Source organism: Phyllostomus hastatus, unplaced genomic scaffold (genome assembly GCF_019186645.2).
Source record: "Phyllostomus hastatus isolate PE091 unplaced genomic scaffold, TTU_PhHast_1.1 phas_scaffold_585, whole genome shotgun sequence".
NCBI classification, from domain to species: Eukaryota; Metazoa; Chordata; class Mammalia; order Chiroptera; family Phyllostomidae; genus Phyllostomus; species Phyllostomus hastatus.
In genome coordinates this window covers 3,606,674-3,622,579 of record NW_025334037.1, presented here as the reverse complement: position 1 = coordinate 3,622,579, position 15,906 = coordinate 3,606,674, and the positions used below count along the sequence as shown (strand labels likewise).

Here is a 15,906-nt window from a genome sequence, read left to right as displayed (position 1 = left end):
GCCCTCAATCTAAACCCAAGACTGCTTTTGAGAGGCTACATCTAATCCCAGAGCAGTAAACCTCTAACACACAGCAGGAAGTTCGGGGGGAGAGCGGCTCCTACAGCTCCCCACCTCCCCACCTCCCCACCTCCTGTAGCGACACCCATCCTCAGGACCTGAGTCGGATTCCAGCAAAAGCACAGGCACTACAAGGGCAGGAACAGGAGAAGCTGCCACGCAGACTGGAAAAATAACACTTGCCCCACTTCTCATTAAGGAAAACCTCAACCTAACAGCAACCTTGGACCCACCACTCCAGCCCATGTTTGTGGTTCTGAGGCTTGTAGAGAAAGAGGCTGCAGGCACCCCACCCCACGACTCGGACAGATGGGACTTCTAGCTGCCAGGCTGCTACTCCACTCCCAACCCCAGGTCCCCCTCCCCCGCTCCAGCTGGCCCGGCCTGGGAGAGATTAGGATTCTGCTTTTAAGCACTCTCTCTGCAACTTTCAGGGTTTCACAAATGCCAAGAAACTTGGCTCCTGCTTTCAAGAAATGTTTAGGTTTACTGGCTGAGGACATATGCCACTGTTTGCCTGGTGTTCGCTCCATCCCCCAATAAGGCCCCCAACACAAGCCCGGCAGATAGGGGCTGGAGTATATACTGAGTACACCTCTTGGGTTTGCTTCGAAATGAAGGGAGGAAGTCAGATTTACCTGCCCGTGGCCACCTCCCCTGGCTTCTCCAGAAAGGCACCACGGTGCTGCCGCCGCCGTGATACCCACATGCAACTACTGCCTCCCCTGAGTTAGCAGAGATGGGGACTGCACTTCCTGGGGCTTTACATGCAAGTCCCTAATGAGACCTTATTAACCACTTAGCTAATAAGCATTTTGCATTGCTGCACTTCTGTGCAGTCATGACTTAGGGTGCAATTAAGGAACCATGCAAAGGCCCGTGAGGTTGCTGGGGGTGTCGCCAAGGCATTTCTGTGCCATCGTGAGCCTGCTCAGTTGTTGTACGAGCACAGGGCACCGTCTAGTCACCTGGCCAGGGGATGCGGGGTGAAGACCGCACCTGGTCGCTCATTATAGGCCTCAAAGGCTCCTTTCTCCCAGTTGCATCCACTCCCTCTCTGTGACAACAGCCTTCTGAAGGATGAGGGAATGAGAGCCTCCGTAAGGAAGACAGCAGTGGGTCTCCTACGTGCCCTTCCCAGCCTGATGGAAACCATCCCAGAATCACCACTGGCCACTCTCAAGAGGTGGATGGGGACTTGCTGGAGAGGTCACAAAGAGACCAGGTGACGGAGAACTTGACTAAAGGGTGAAAGGGGGCCCATGAAGCCCACCCCAAAGACCAGTGTGAAGGTGGCCGTTAAAGTGGGGACTGCAAGTTATCTTCTGCTTCCTGAGAGCAGGACACCTTATTGGCTCCCAAGAGTGCAGGCGAGCCCCCCTGGCCTGTGCTGGCTCGGCACTCCTCTGACTTTTGGTGGTGAAAGTTTTCTTTTTAATCCCTCATCCCTGGTGGCCGGATACTTTGGAACACAACAAAAATGAATTAGTAGAAACATGAGCACACTTGTGGGTGTGTGGCGATGCCGCATTGTCTAATGCGTCCTCTCGCTGGCTGTGCTCATTGAGTCACAGACACACCTGCCTGGGGCACCACACGTTAAGAAGTAGCACTGCTCTAGATGACCAGGGAATTACCAGGTTCTTTGGACCCTGAGAAAGAAACACGCTGAACTCATGGAGAAACTTCCAGAAAATTCAGCCTGGTATGGACCTCAGAGTAAGATCTGGAGGTTTTCCACACGGAGATTCGTGCACTGAAAGGGGCGGTCACAAATGGACCGTCAGGCTGGGAATAGTTCGTCCGATGTGAAGTTGGGCAACCTGATGGTGTGACTGAAAACGATCATGCCCCTGTCTCCAGTTTTCTAAGAACTGGTAATTTTGGAGGGCATGGGGCAGTTTTTCATAACATTTTATGCATCGTTTGATATTCTTGTAAAACTACAGAATTGAGCTACTTCTCATTCCCTTTTTCCATTGTAAAGTCTAATTATTTTTCAGCAAATTAGAGCAGCTCAAACGGTTACAAAATTCAGGAGGTCCAGCGTCGCACATGATGTCCCATTCACCTCACACACACCGCCTGTCTGTGAGCCTCCGCTCCTGCCTCCGTGAAACGGGGAGGCCGCCACCATCCTGGCGGGGCTGCAGCGGGGGGTCATCGAAGAACCTGGGCTGTGCCTCACACGGGCCTGGGCTCCCAAGAGCCCTTGGCAGGTGGTTAACGAGTCTGACGCAGCTTCACATGTCCGTGTTCTGGGCCTTCTCTCCTCGATAGATGGCCCTCACTGGGAGAACCCCTGGTTGCTTGGGTTTCCTCCTCTGCACGAGTGAGAACAGGGGCCACCCCGGGTGAGCGTCCTGGCTTTGCTCAGCCCAGATGATAGCATGGACTGTACCTGTTGTGAGGTAATAAGCACCACCATGGGCTGCCCAAGATGCCTGGACCTCCACAAAGAGGCGTTCCTGAGGCAATCCTATCACCCCAGCTCAGGATATGATGTTGCTGCCTGGCTGCTGGAGCCTTTCTGACCTTGCTCCGAGTCGGCCGCTCTCCCCTGTGGCTGGCATTCCCCGATGTTGTGACTCGGTCTCATTCACCTCTACACCCCTGGCTCAGGGCAGATGCTCTGAATGAAGGAGGAAGCAGGCTCCTGGGCCTTTTTGTATCCAAATAATGGTAATATCTCCGCTTGGGCCTGGAACTCTGCCATGAATACCAGGTGTCCAAGTTTTGCTTCCCTGCAGAGCTGGGCCACCTGTGGCCACTTGGTCTGCTTTGCACACCATAAAGGCCACAGTGGGGAGAGTAAAGCTTCCAGCACCTCAGCACTGGGGGCTCACAAGACGGGGAGGTTTCCACAGGCAGGGCCAGAGGGCATTCCTCACTGAAGAGTCCCTGCCTGAGGAACATCAGACAACAGGCTGGTGGACCCGCATCCTCCCCAGGGGAGGGAAGGGAGGCCAAGGATTAAGACCACTTTCCTCAAAGGGGTCTGGATGTTACATACTCAGAGCTGAGACACAGGTGGGCCTTTGGGTCTGTGACCTGCCCTCTCCCCAACCAAGGGGAACCCATATCTGCACCTTCGTCCCCTCGTGCCAGGCTGATCGTCACATGCATTTAACACTCACGGCCTGCACGGTGGGTCTTATAATCTCCCCTCCGCAGCCGGGGGCAGCTGAGGTCCAGGGAGTCTCTAACTCACTCGAGGCCTCACCACTTCTAAGTGGCTGGGATGGAAATGGAAACTTGAAGGTGACTTCTTTGCCTTTAGAAAGAGAGGAATCAGCCTGCATTTTAGGTAAATGAGCTTTCTTCTAGAAGTCTCTGCCAGGGAAAGAGCATATTTATCAGATACTTCAGGCATTTTTGACACAGTCTAGGCATTGCATTATTCCAATCACCCTCCACTTTACAGGCTAGAACACTAAGGCGCTGAGAGGGCCACTGACTTGTCCAAGGTCACACAGAAATTAATTGGTGCCCTGACTCTGAGCCCATATCCTTCTCCCTACAGCACCCTGCCTCCCTGAGACACGCCAGCACTCTGCACATTACAATGCCCAGGCTGGAATGCACACAGAACACGTCCAAAGAGGCGCTGAGCTCTATCCCTGGAACAGGGAGGACAATGAGGTTGGAGGCAGCCTTGAGAACTATCTTGTATTAGATGGAACAAAGGTGGATTGCCCCTCATGATTGCCCAGCTTCTCTCTGATATGCAAATCTCTAGAGTAAACCCTGCAAATCCAGTTTTAAAACAAATACCCGCAAGGGTAGGGAAAGCTCCTTTTGCAATGCACCTTTCTCCTCTGACCTGGGAAGACTAACCCACAGTCCCCAGCCCAGTGCAGCCATCTCTCTTGCTCAGCTGTGCAAACATTCAGCCTTGGCAAATGGTGAGCAGCCAGGGCAGAAGTCAAATGAGCAGTGGCCTCTCTTCTCAAATAAAGAAGCTAGCTAATGAATGATAGGGGCTGACACCACTACGGGTGGGCTGGTCCAAAGGGCTGGAGGAGTCGAATGGTGTGGAGGATGTAAGACAGGACATGGTTCCACAGTCTAAGGTCTTGAAAGACGAGACTCTGGAGTAAGAATCTGGGCCCTAAATGAGAAGACTTCAATGTCCTCTATAACTGCTCAGGGCAAAAACAAACAAACGAATGAACAAACACCCAGCAGGATCACTCTGAAATTGAAGGCAGAAAGTGGGTCTGAGAGGGTGGGCTAGTGTAGCCTGCAGGCAGAGTTGGTGACCCAAGGTTTTGTCTCTGTGAGTAACAGGTGCTCCTCATGGCCAGTTGGGCAGGATCTGTTCCCTGGACCCTCAGAGTTGCAGTGTAGGGCTCTAGGGCAGGAATGGGGACATGCCATTTGTCCAGAGGTTGCTAAGGACTAAGCACCAATTCCCAAGTGCACCTTCCTTCCTTGGGTTCCCCTGAATTGAGGCCAACTTGGGTCACTGGGCAATGAGGGCAGTTTCTTTCCAATCTGTTGGAAAGAAACATGAAGGCCCCAAGCTCTCTCCAGGAGGGAGGCTCCCTGAGCTGCACCAAAACCAAATGAAGTTATTTGTCCCCAGGTTGTCACCTACTTTAAGGGATAGCCAATTCTTTTCTCAGAGGAGACCATCACTTGTGCTGGTCTGCACAGGCAGAGGAGACTCTGCTTGTGCATAGCTGAATCAAGGGTCAGATGTGGTCAGGGGAGGGAGGGAAGTTGCGGGGGGGGGGGGTTGGCAGTGCAGCTGGCGATATCTTCTCCAAGAAACTCACCACTCCAGCCCTAACTGCCTACAAAGGCTTCACAATGAGATCTGGAGAGGTCTGTGGGTGTCAGGTCCAACCTGGGTCCTTTTCATGAATGGAGAAACTAAAGCATAGAGAGGGTATGTGACTTGCCCAGGGTCCCATGGTGGCCCTTTCTAAGAGCTCCCCAGTCATTCCCAGGCACACTGTGAAAGGCACATCAGGGTGGAAGCTATTAAAATACCCCAATTACACCATCAGTTGATGGCCAAGGTCAGCTAAAGAGATGGGGTAAGAAAAAACCGGGGGCGATTTTTCTGGCACAACCTGGGAGAAATAAGGAACAAAGCTATAGAGGTGGTGGCTGGGGGCTGAGGCTAGGGCTGGGGCTGGGCATCCCAAAGGCCACCCCACTGGCAGCTGTCCCTGTGTCTAGGTGTGGGGCTACACCGGGACACAGTCTCTGGGCTGCTCCTTCCAAGGAGCCTCCATTCACACAGGCCTCTGCGGGACAGAGAAGGGAACACCGGGGTGGAGCCCGGAGCCCTGGGCACTAGTCTCCTCCCTGCATCTTCCTTTTCTGCGGCTCTGCCCCTGCTCAGGCCACACTCTCCCAGGAAGAGCCTCCCATCACCCCATGAAAGCCGCTCCCTTTCCCCTAGACGCCACGTCCCTGTTATCCGCTAACTTTCCCACGGGAAGGTCATCTTAGCTTCTGACGTACTATATAACTCATTTCCATATCATATGCTTGTTGGCTGTCTACTTCCCCTACTAGGCGGTGAGACTCATCACAGCAGGAACGTGACTCCTGTTCACTGATACACACCCCGGGGCCTGAAATGCCTGACACCCAGCTGTCACTCAACAAATATTTGTCACATGAATGAATGTCTACTCACTGGCCTAAAAAGTGACACTGGGTAAAGCCTGTTGAAGAGCCCATTGGAGAGGCAGCAGCCAGGGCCTCCTGGGATGACGCATGATGCTGATGTGACAGGGGACATGCCCACTGACCAGAAGTGGCTGTCAGACCCCCAAGGCCACGCATGTACCCAGATGAGGCTGTCTTGGGCCACCGCCTAGAGAACTAATGCCTGCTGGCAACCTCACCAAGGAAGGCTGGGAAGCATGAAGGCCCTAACCTCAATGCTGATAGGGCAGGGGTCAAAAGCTGATAAGCCTGAGGTCAAAAGAAAAGCCAGGGTGAGAGAGAGCCTTGACCAGGTCCAGCCAGAGAGAGGCTGGGTCAGAGACGGGCCAGGTGAGGGCCCATTGCCCAGGTGAGAGCATGAACTGCCTGTCTGGACCTGGGTACCCTCACCTGTGTCATCCTGTCCAGGGTGACAATGACCTTTCCTACAGCAGGATGTACCCCCAGGGAAGGGCAAAAAGGCTACTCTGAAGCCTTTTAGTGAGAATGATGACAAAAATGCTGGTCTCCACCCATATAGCTCACTGTCACATGAGCCAGGAATCATTCTCTTGTTGATGAGAAATGGAGGCCCAGGCAGGTCAGGGGACTTAAGGTCAGACCCTGACCAAGGGCCGACCTGGGACTAGACATGGGCCACTCAGCCTTGACTGTTTTCAGTGGACCTGTTTTCAGAAACCAAACAGAGAGTGTTTGGTTTCTCCATGTCACCTCCTGCTGCCAGTCCAGGGATGTGTTGGGGACCTTGCAGGAGGTGGGACTGATAAGATTCCTTGCTCCTTTCTTGGAGACCCTACCCTCACCATCCTTCCCACAGAGATGGGTGTCAAAGAGCATGGAATCCCCACTATACACAAGGAGGCAACTCCTGATTTCCTACTAATGTAATAGCAGGGAGCTGGTTTGTGCATCAGCCTAATAGCACGGAAGCAAATGAGTAGGAACTGTGATAAGGGGCCCTCAGCACTGCCCACCAAGCGGAGCCCAGGAGGCAGCTGGACAGACTGGATGTGCTCAGAGCAGCAGAGGCTGTGGGGAGGAGACTCCAAACCTACTCCAATGTGGAACAGCGGAAGTGGGCTTCCTGTCCGTTTTTAGGCTCATGCATTCCAGGGGCCGATTTTCTCTAGGGCTGCCCCTCTCCCTGCCCAGCCTGGTAGGGTTCTCAGCATATCAGGTAAAAGGAAGACAAGGGAAAACATAAAAAGTGCTCCAGAACCCAAACTTATCAATTGCTCATGATGCATTTCATTATCAGGTTAAGCAGAGTTAGCTCCCTGCCTCCTCCCTGCAAGCCAGCCTCTGCACGGCTCCCTGAGTCATGCTGCCAGGACACAGAGAAGAGCCTTCAGGGGCTCTTTGTAAAAGGCCAGAATGAAATTCCTTAGCACAAAAAGAGTGGGCTCACGTTCATCTTCATTCTCTGCACCTGGGTGAGTACTTTCACCCCCCAAGTTCAAGTCACACCAGAAGTTTGACCTTCCATCCACACAAGTCCTGTCTGCCTTCCTTTGCACATGCCGGACCCTTTCGAAAGTGCCCTCACCCTGCACTTCCTCCAGCACATCCTGCTGTACAACCCTCAACACTCAGCCCCCTTTTCCCTGTTCTGTGATTCCTTCCTGGCTTCTCCCTTCTGGGTTCCTACAATCTTGCCTTTTACATCTGTCATAGAATTAATGGATAGGATTGTATAAGGTTCACCATGTGAAACTGCCATAATATTAGGTCAAAAACAGCCAAACATTGGCAATTTCATATGGTAAAAAGTTATGTATTTCTATTCTAATGTGCTGTTTGCATCTAAACTACTGAGAAAACTGTACCACCCCCTTTTTAGTTCCTCAGCATCTGGCACAGTGGTTGGCATGTGGCGGGGACCCAGCTAATGCTTGCTGGATGAATGAGCGATGTTAGACAGGTTTTTGTGTGCTGCCTGTTCCGCTATGTTGCTGCGTCCAACATGAACACAAAACCAAAACCAGGACTGTTGTGAAGTATGTGACAAATTTCATCTCAGCCAAGCCGAGCTCCCAACGTTGGTCTGTGCAGGTCGAGCAGGGGCGGGGGACATCTCGGAACATGCAGGGAGTGGGGCAGCGAATTGCTCAGGATGACTACCTTTTTGGCAGGAGAAACAGAGTCAGTGGTCGATGGAGAGGAAGTGGCAGCTGGATCAGGAGATGGAAGGCAGGAGGGAGGAGACGGAGGGTGAGTATGAGACAGGTCTTTAGAGAGTAACTTATTCTGCACAGAAGAGAAACAGAGGAAACTATGATTATCCCCAGGAAAGGCACAGTGACGCTCGCCTCAGCAGCCCCACACCCACGCGCTCCGGGAGGGGCAAAGACATCCAGGCCTGCCTCTCAGGACACAGCAGGAGCCTGTGTCTTTGGCGCTCAGCAGGACTGTCTGCCTCCTGGTTACATTTTCTGCTACAGCTATTCCAGCTTCCTCGTCCCACCATAACAGCGGGAGCAGGTCTATCCTGTTGCTGCCCCATGTCTGCCACAGATGCCAGCACTAAGCCTTAAAGCCCTCCCTCTGGAGCTTGGTGCAAAGTGACAGGTGCAAACTTAGGAAAGGAAGATCCTGGGCTACTTTGGAGCAGATGACCCCAGCAGGGGTCTCTGTGGCTGCAGACAAGTGTGCCAGCCTCCCAGCAGCTACAAATGAACTAAATACATGCAAAGCCTCCTTCTCACATCAGTGACTCTGCTGAGTAGCAGAGGCCACAGGTCTGGAGGAGACTGAGCAAAAGCATCAGGGGAGGTTAGCTTCTAAAGACCAGATTTGATGCAAGAGAGTGAGTGCCTGCCTTCCATACACATGTACTGCGGGACCTCGCATCAATTCCTTCGTCTCCTTGCCAGCACACGCTCTTCTTTTAAGCAAGTTTCTAAATGAGCATCTGTGCTTTGTACTCTGAGGCAAAGCCATTCTTCTTGGCTCCACACAGAGCCAAGGTTATGGTCTCTGGTTGACTTTCTCATCAGTGTCTCCCTGATCAAGGCCATGGGGAGATTTCTCCATCATGCCCCAAAATGGCTTGCTTTCACCTTAAAGGCACTGTGATGTAATTCTTATAACTGACCAGCTTTCCCTCCTTGTGTTGGTCCCGAGGAAGCTCAGAGCCCACCCAGAAGCTGTCTGGGATCTAACAGCCTATGTTTCTGTTCAGTAATATCTTCTTTTGATCTGACCTCACTTTTCTGAGCCTTGGTTTTCCCTTTGTCCTGACTTATCTACTTATTTTGAATGTCCTCATTTGCATCTTTTTTAGATAGTACCTTGAATTATTTAGCAGTTTGAAAAATGAATTGTGCCTCATGCTACACAAGCAGGAGGAGCTCCAGAGACAGATTTGAGGTCACCTGGCTGGATGTCCAATGCCCAGGTCCCTGGGGGGCTCTGAAAGCCCCGTTTACCTGTGGGAAATCCCCATGTCCAAACATGGAGGCAAGGTGAGCCGCCTTCTCCTTAATGTTCTTTTTGTGGAATTCCCTGTTGGCCAAGTTCTGAGCCCTCTTCTGCAGTCGAGGCAAGAAAGGAGAAAGAAAAAGGAGGTAGTGACAGAGAGTGGGATGGTGGGATGTGGGAGGCAGTGGGGCAGGCATGTCTCACTGTCCACATAGTGGGCAGGGACAGAGCAGGGGATGGGGCAGGGGACAGGGCATGCACGAATGGTAAGAGAAGGAACCCAGCCCAGGCAGGCAGAGGAAGAGGGGGAATAGAAGGCTCCCCAGACACAGGCAGAGGTGGGGCAAAGGGCAAGGCTTTCACCTGGAGAATCTTTTCCTCCACTAGCTGCAGCCTCCGCAGCACCCCAGAGAGGGCCAGCGCTCCCTGGCAGGTAGGAGGCAGGGCTGCACGGTTTTCTGGCCCCCCCAGCTGCAGGTCAGACTTGGCTCTGGCTCTCCAGGGCCGGCTCGGGCACCCTCCACCAGCAGACACTTGGTTTATCTCTCGGAGCACATGCCCCGTCACAACCACCGAGGGGAACTGGGGAGAAGGAAAATCAAGCTTCCTTTCCTACCATGGCCCTTTCATTACCCCCACCCCCCACAGAACATAAGGAACCCCTGTGAGGACTGGGGACCAAGGATGCACCAGGTGCTGCCTGGAGTGAGATTCCAAACAAACCTCAGGCGTTGATGTTCTGTTACCTGCACCAGAATCACCTGGCATCTCCTTTTATTTATTTATTTTTAATTTAAAAATATTTTCTTTTTAAATTAAACTTCTTAGCCCTGGCTAGTGTGGCTCAGTTGGTTGGGTGCCGGCTGGCAAACCAAAGGGTTGACAGTTCGAGTCCCAGTCAGGGCACAAGCCTGGGTTGTAGACTAGGTCCCTTGTTGGGGGCGTGCAAGAGGCAAGCAATCGATGTTTCCCTTGCATGTTGATGTTTCTCTTTCTCCCTCCCTTCCCCTCTCTTTAAAAAAAAATAAAGAAAACTAAATGGGGAAGAATAGTCTTTAAAATTTAAGTGTATTGGGTTAACATTGGTTACTGACATTATGTAAATCTGACATTCTTGCTAGCATTAGCCTTGGGCCGCCTTCCACACCCACCGAACGAAGCCCGCGTGGCCCTGGTTCTCCGTCCTAGGTGCACACCGCAGCCGCCCAGCGCGCTTTCCGTGAAGGACCCAAGACTGGGCCTGACTTCCAGAGATTCTAATTCAGTTGGTCTTGGGATGGGCACCAGATGTTGGTATGTTTTTAAATACCCCTTTTTTAAATTGGAAAATAATTGCTCTTGAGGTAATTTTTATACACTCTGACAAAATCTCTGCTTTATATCCACACTGACCTCATTCATCCTCCACTGCCCAGAAGCAATAGAGAATTTCTTATGCCGACCAGACATCTTTGAATGCTGCGGCCAGTAAAAATGACTCTGTTCGGATTCCAAACCCAGAGGTGCTAGCTGGAGAGAGCCACGGTCCATGGCCACCAGCTGCCTCCCTGCACACTGAGCAGGTCCTCGTCTGCCCAGGTGCCCGGGGAGGGCAGTACCACATCCCAGCCTTGCCCCTTTGATGCATGCAGCCAGTCGGCCGCCTAAACCCATTCCACCATCACTGCCACTTTTTCATCAGTTTAGAAATCAGCCTCTTTAAGTGCTCTGCAACTAAAGCTACTTGTTCCAGGGGCATCAGACAAAGGAGACCACAGACCATGTGGTGTGGTCTGTTTTTCCCGAAGCAAACAGAGTACCAAGCATATGGCAGTTGGTCATTCCATACCCCTGACTGGCTGAAGGGTCAATGGCATGTATTTCGGGATGCTGCATATTTGGGTATTCTTACCTACAAGGGTGGGGACCTCGAGTTGTGTCTGCCTTCCCAGAGAACCTATAATCAGCCCTACTTGGGGTGTGCAAGGGGCCCACAGAGCCCTGCCCCCCGCGTCCAGGTCCCCTCTGGCTTCACCAACACCCCATCCACTGGAAAGAGCCCTACCTGCCTTTTCAGAGGAGGTGATGGGCTGGTCGTGGGCTCTTCTGGCTTGAGACAGCAAGAGTTAACAGGAGGGTCAGAGGATGAGCGCAGCACAGGCTTACCTATCCCCGAGATGCTGCGTTCCTGGGAGGAGGAAGGTGAGTCCCCAAAAGCAGCCACAGGAAACATGAAGGAAAAGGCTAAGTCAGATTGAGACACTCGGAGGGAAGAGAGTAAGAGAGGCAGGGAGAGAGAGTTTGCAGGTACAGAGAGAGACCGAGAGAGCCCTGGGCTTAGGCTGGGCCCCGCCAGGAAACCTGAACCCTGGCTCTCTGCCATGCGGACAGCAAGTCCCCGCGTCCCCTCCTCTGGGACAACGTGTGAATTCAGGGAGGCCGTGCTGTTGGCTGAGACCCAGGGCAGTGGACGGGCACTGCCAGAGTCCATGCCAGGCCTGGGTGGCCGGCCCCGGAGTGCCCCTGGAAACAGAAAAGCTCCCTGCCTACTAGAAGACAGGGTGCTATGTCCATCAGCTACCCTCGGGGGCCGCAAGGACCCCAGCCTCCAGAAGAGGTGACTGAAAAAAAATTCAGTGACAAGTCTCAGGAAAATGACCCCCTTCACTAAACCTGGCTTCCTGGGGAAGGTCATTTTTTTCCTGGAAGAGGCGTGGTTCACATCAGGACCAGGAAAACATCTAGGATTACCTCTCAAAACCTAATTAACCTGACTCCGCCCTCCTGCTGAGAGGAACCTAATTCTGTCATGTGACAGGTGTTCTCCAAAGGAGAACCAGCACCCTGCCCCCAGCCTCGGTAATGTGACAGTGGTGTCCCAGAGGAATTAAGGGTAGCAAACCGAACCACGCAGCGCAGACCCTACGGGAGTCTGAGAGAAGTCAGCTCAGTCTGCGGCCTCACCACAGCGCTGACTGCCGGCAGACGCAGCCGGCCCTGGTCAGACACACAGCCCTGCCACCTGACCCTAGGGAACGTGGAGAGGGGGCACCAGGGCACTTGGGGGGTTGGTCCCCATTCCTGCAGGCCCACATGGAGTGAAAACCCATGACTCAGTTTCCCTGTGTTTGGATAGGGCTTCTCACCACGAACTCAGCGCTCCCCCAGGATGCAGCACCTTCAAAGCTCCCTCCAGCTGCACCGTCTCATCGATGGGTGCAGACCGAGCCATGGTGGTGGAATAAAACCAAATCAGGGAAAGGGTTCCTTCTCTAACGCAGAACGAGCACGACAAACTACGGTCCTGGGGCCCAGTCTGGCCTGCTGCCTGTTTTATAAACAAAGTTTTACTGAAACACAGGCACGTGTATTTGTTTACGTATTGTCTGTGGCTGCTTTCATGCTACAATGGCAGAGTTGAGTAGCTGCAAGAAAAATCAGATGGTCCCCCAAGTCTGAAGTATTGGCCATATGGCCCCTTTTTAGAAAACTCTGCCAACTCCTGGTCCAGAAGAAGGCTCACCTGAGCCAGGCCCGGCTGGCATACCTGACACCCATCCTTAGCCTGAACACTTCTTCTGGCTTCCCAGTTCTTGGTTGCCAAGGAGACAGGTCCAGGGAGCATTCGATGGGACTCACCTGCTTCAGGAGTGAAGGGTTCCGAGAGCTCTCCTCAAACTTGGCCAACAGCTGACTTGCCATGGACTTGACTTTGTTCTGATTGCCACCTTCTTTACTGCTGCCGCACTCTTGACTGGAGCACAAACTCCGGCTGGAAAAGGCTGAAGGCTGCAAAGGCCAGAGCAGTGCATTGGTGGCTGGGCCCCAGAACCCAGATATCAGGGAGGGGGCCTGGAGTCTGGGGTCAGGGGACTACCTTCCCGAAGGAGACCCTGCATGGTCTGAGGAAGTGAGACTCAAATGGTGGGAGATGCCCACGTGGAGACAATGCTCACAGGAAAGGTGTGTCTTCCCAAAGATGGGCACACCCAAGCTTGGGAGCTGGAGAGTTAGGGTCTCAATCCTGACTCTTTCACTTCCCAGCCCAGTGGCCTTGGCAGTCGACTTCCCTGAAGTTTCCCTCCTCATCTGTGAAGTGGGAGCATAACCTACTTTACACGGTTGTTGCAAAATAAAATCAAATATAGTAGCGAAGCGGTGAGCAAAATTATTTTCAAAATACGTCCCGAGGCTTCCAGAGGTGAACAGTGCGGGGAGGAGGGGAACCACAGGGGTGTCGGTCAGGCACAGGCTTTGGGCTTCTCTCTCCCACCTCCTCTGCACCCCACTCCCAGCTTCCACCTGTCCTGCTCTGTTGTTGCTATCATTTAAAAACAACTTTTAATTCTGAAACAGTTGTAGATTCAGAAAAAAGTTACAAAGATAGAACAGACAGTTCCTGCATACCCTTCACCCAGGGGCACGTAATATTAGCATCTGGAGTAATCACGAAACCATTACCGTAACTAAGAAATTAAGGCAGGACACTATTAACCATGGACTTGATTTGGATCGCACCAGTTTTTCTGTGCTTGTCCTCGGGTGGCTCCAGGATACAACCCAGGATCCTACACTGCACCAAGCCATTATTTCTCCTTGGTCTCCTTCCACCTGCAACAGTTTCTCCATCTTTCTCTGTCTTCTGTGACTTTGACAGTTTTGAAGGGGACCGGTCAGCTACTGGGTGCAAAGTCCCCTCACCTGGGTTGCTCTGGTGGCTCCTGTGACCAGACCGGGGTCATGGACTTTGGAGCAGGGTGCCTCAGAGGCGAGGTGCTCCTCTCACTGCTATGTATCAGGGTGCATGGCACCAACGTGCCTAATGACTGGGGCGATGTTGGCTGTCATCACTCAATTATGTGTTTTATGAAGGAGTTCCATGCAAGGTTTTGTGAGCTCATCGGCTAAAAGTAAGACTGGGAGAATGACCAGGGTTCGTGGAATGTCTGTTCCCCGAACAGGATCTGCCCCGCAGGCCTCCAAGTGTAAACGGCACTGTGGTGTCAGGGGGCAGCCTGCTTTCCCCAGAAGACAACGAGTCTCCAGCATAGAAGTGGACGTTCTCAAGACAACAGAGACGTGTCCACTGAGAAGAAATCCATGGGAAGCAGCAAGCTAGAGTCAGAGGTTTTTTAAAAAATATCCCCAAGAGCAGCAGCCACACGGGAAGCCTTGTGTGCACAGCCGCTCTGAAGTGCCGGGCAAACACGGACCGGAGTCACTCCCCACTTCAGAGTGGGAAATGCAGCTCTCATAGCAATGCAGCCTCGAGTGCACAGAGGCGGGCTCACTGGGGCAGCCACTGTTTGCACAAGGCTGAAGCCGGCCAGGACAGTGGGTCATGCAGACAGCACTTCCCAGACATGAGTCACAGGGGCTCCTTCGGAAGCAGATTAAGTTCCATCATCGGCTGGGGTTGGGCTTGGAGACTCTGCATTTTTAACCAGCTGCCAAGTGATGATAGTGAGGCGGGTTTGGTTAAATCTGACTGGGAGGCAAACTAGCTGGCCCAGAACACAGCCCAGCGCCACCTCAGAAGGGGCAGGTGCAACCAGATTTCTTCCCACACTCCACTCATGTGCGGCCATCAGCAGAAAGAGCACAGACACCCCCCCACATAAGCCCCGGATGGAAGGCAGGAGGAGACATCCCTGAGAAAAAGTGCATGCACGGGAAGCTCCTGAGGTGGTGGTCAGAGCAGGTCACAGGCACTATGACAAGCACCAATGCCCATAACCGGGGAAGTAGGACACCTCTCCTGCCCTGCTATTCAGCCTCTGCTTCCTCCTCTCAATTACCAGCATCTCCCTATCCGCTGGCTTCTGGCTCACACCAGAGCCAAAAGACGGGGAAGCAACTGCTGTGGAAGGGACCACCCAAAGAGGTTCTAGAAAAGGTTCCACCAAGCCCGAGGGCAACTCATCGGATAGAATGAGCTTTTTGTGCTCATTGTAAGACATGAATTGAACTCCATACTTTTTGGTATCAGCACCTCCCTTTGAGCATCCCAGGAGATGGGTTGAGCGATAGGCAGCTACCCTTTTGCCCAGGGCAGGCTTTGTGGCTCCACCTGTTACGAAGGTCAGCTGTGAGAGCCAGGGGCCTGACTCCAGTCAGGGTTTCCACATGCAGTCAGTCACAGACGTGAACAACAATGTCATAAAAATACACAGCAATTAAACCTCTTCGACCATATAAGGTGGATGTCTTCTCTAAGTCCTATAACTCAGGCATCAATGCATTATGCATACCAGACTACGCCACATGTCTCTATGTCATAATTACGACAGCAGCCACCAGGCGAGCTACAGCCGGCGTCCTGCAGCTCTCTGACAGTCTCTGGGCTGGCTTTTGAGGGACGAGAACAGCCTTTTCAAGTGAAGGGTGTATCTCAGGTCTCTTTAAAGAGCTGCCTGGGGAAGCGGAACTGATACTCTCTTTTTCTGCTGATCAATTTTTCAGTAGGAGGAGAGAAATTCATGCTTGCTTTTGCAAAGTAGCCTGTGACTTTCTTCTGTCACCAGAAGGTGGCACTTGTGGGCACTGGGACATGGTCCTTAAGGACAGAAAGTGCAGAAAACACAAATGGTAGAAACAATGTTGAGGAGAAAAGTGGGTCAGCTGGTGCCTCTTTACAATTCACCATTAATTGCGATAATCTATTGATTAGCATAGGTGCCATTTATCATGCCCAGCACATTATATAACATCTTCTTAGTTAATCTTTAAAAATCCTGCCAAGTTTCATACATTTCAAAG

At 52.5% G+C, this 15,906-nt stretch overlaps 1 protein-coding gene across 6 annotated transcripts in view; it reads right to left on the bottom strand.

Moving 5' to 3' along the window:
- Positions 1-15,906, bottom strand: part of MICAL2 (microtubule associated monooxygenase, calponin and LIM domain containing 2) — a 214,249-nt gene that overhangs the window by 83,411 nt on the left and 114,932 nt on the right. For 4 of the 6 annotated variants that reach the window (XR_006784176.1, XM_045825469.1, XM_045825471.1 and 1 more), the window contains exons 17-21: positions 12,787-12,936; positions 11,213-11,335; positions 9,532-9,750; positions 9,177-9,278; positions 7,870-7,995 (exon numbers count right to left, since the gene is read on the bottom strand). Coding sequence is in view for 5 of the 6 variants with exons in the window: in XM_045825469.1 (XP_045681425.1) it covers positions 7,870-7,995; positions 9,177-9,278; positions 9,532-9,750; positions 11,213-11,335; positions 12,787-12,936 (720 nt within the window). In the remaining variant the exon portion in view is untranslated. The remainder of the gene's footprint in view (positions 1-7,869; positions 7,996-9,176; positions 9,279-9,531; positions 9,751-11,212; positions 11,336-12,786; positions 12,937-15,906) is intronic. The other 2 variants (XM_045825470.1, XM_045825474.1) reach the window with 1 other exon arrangement.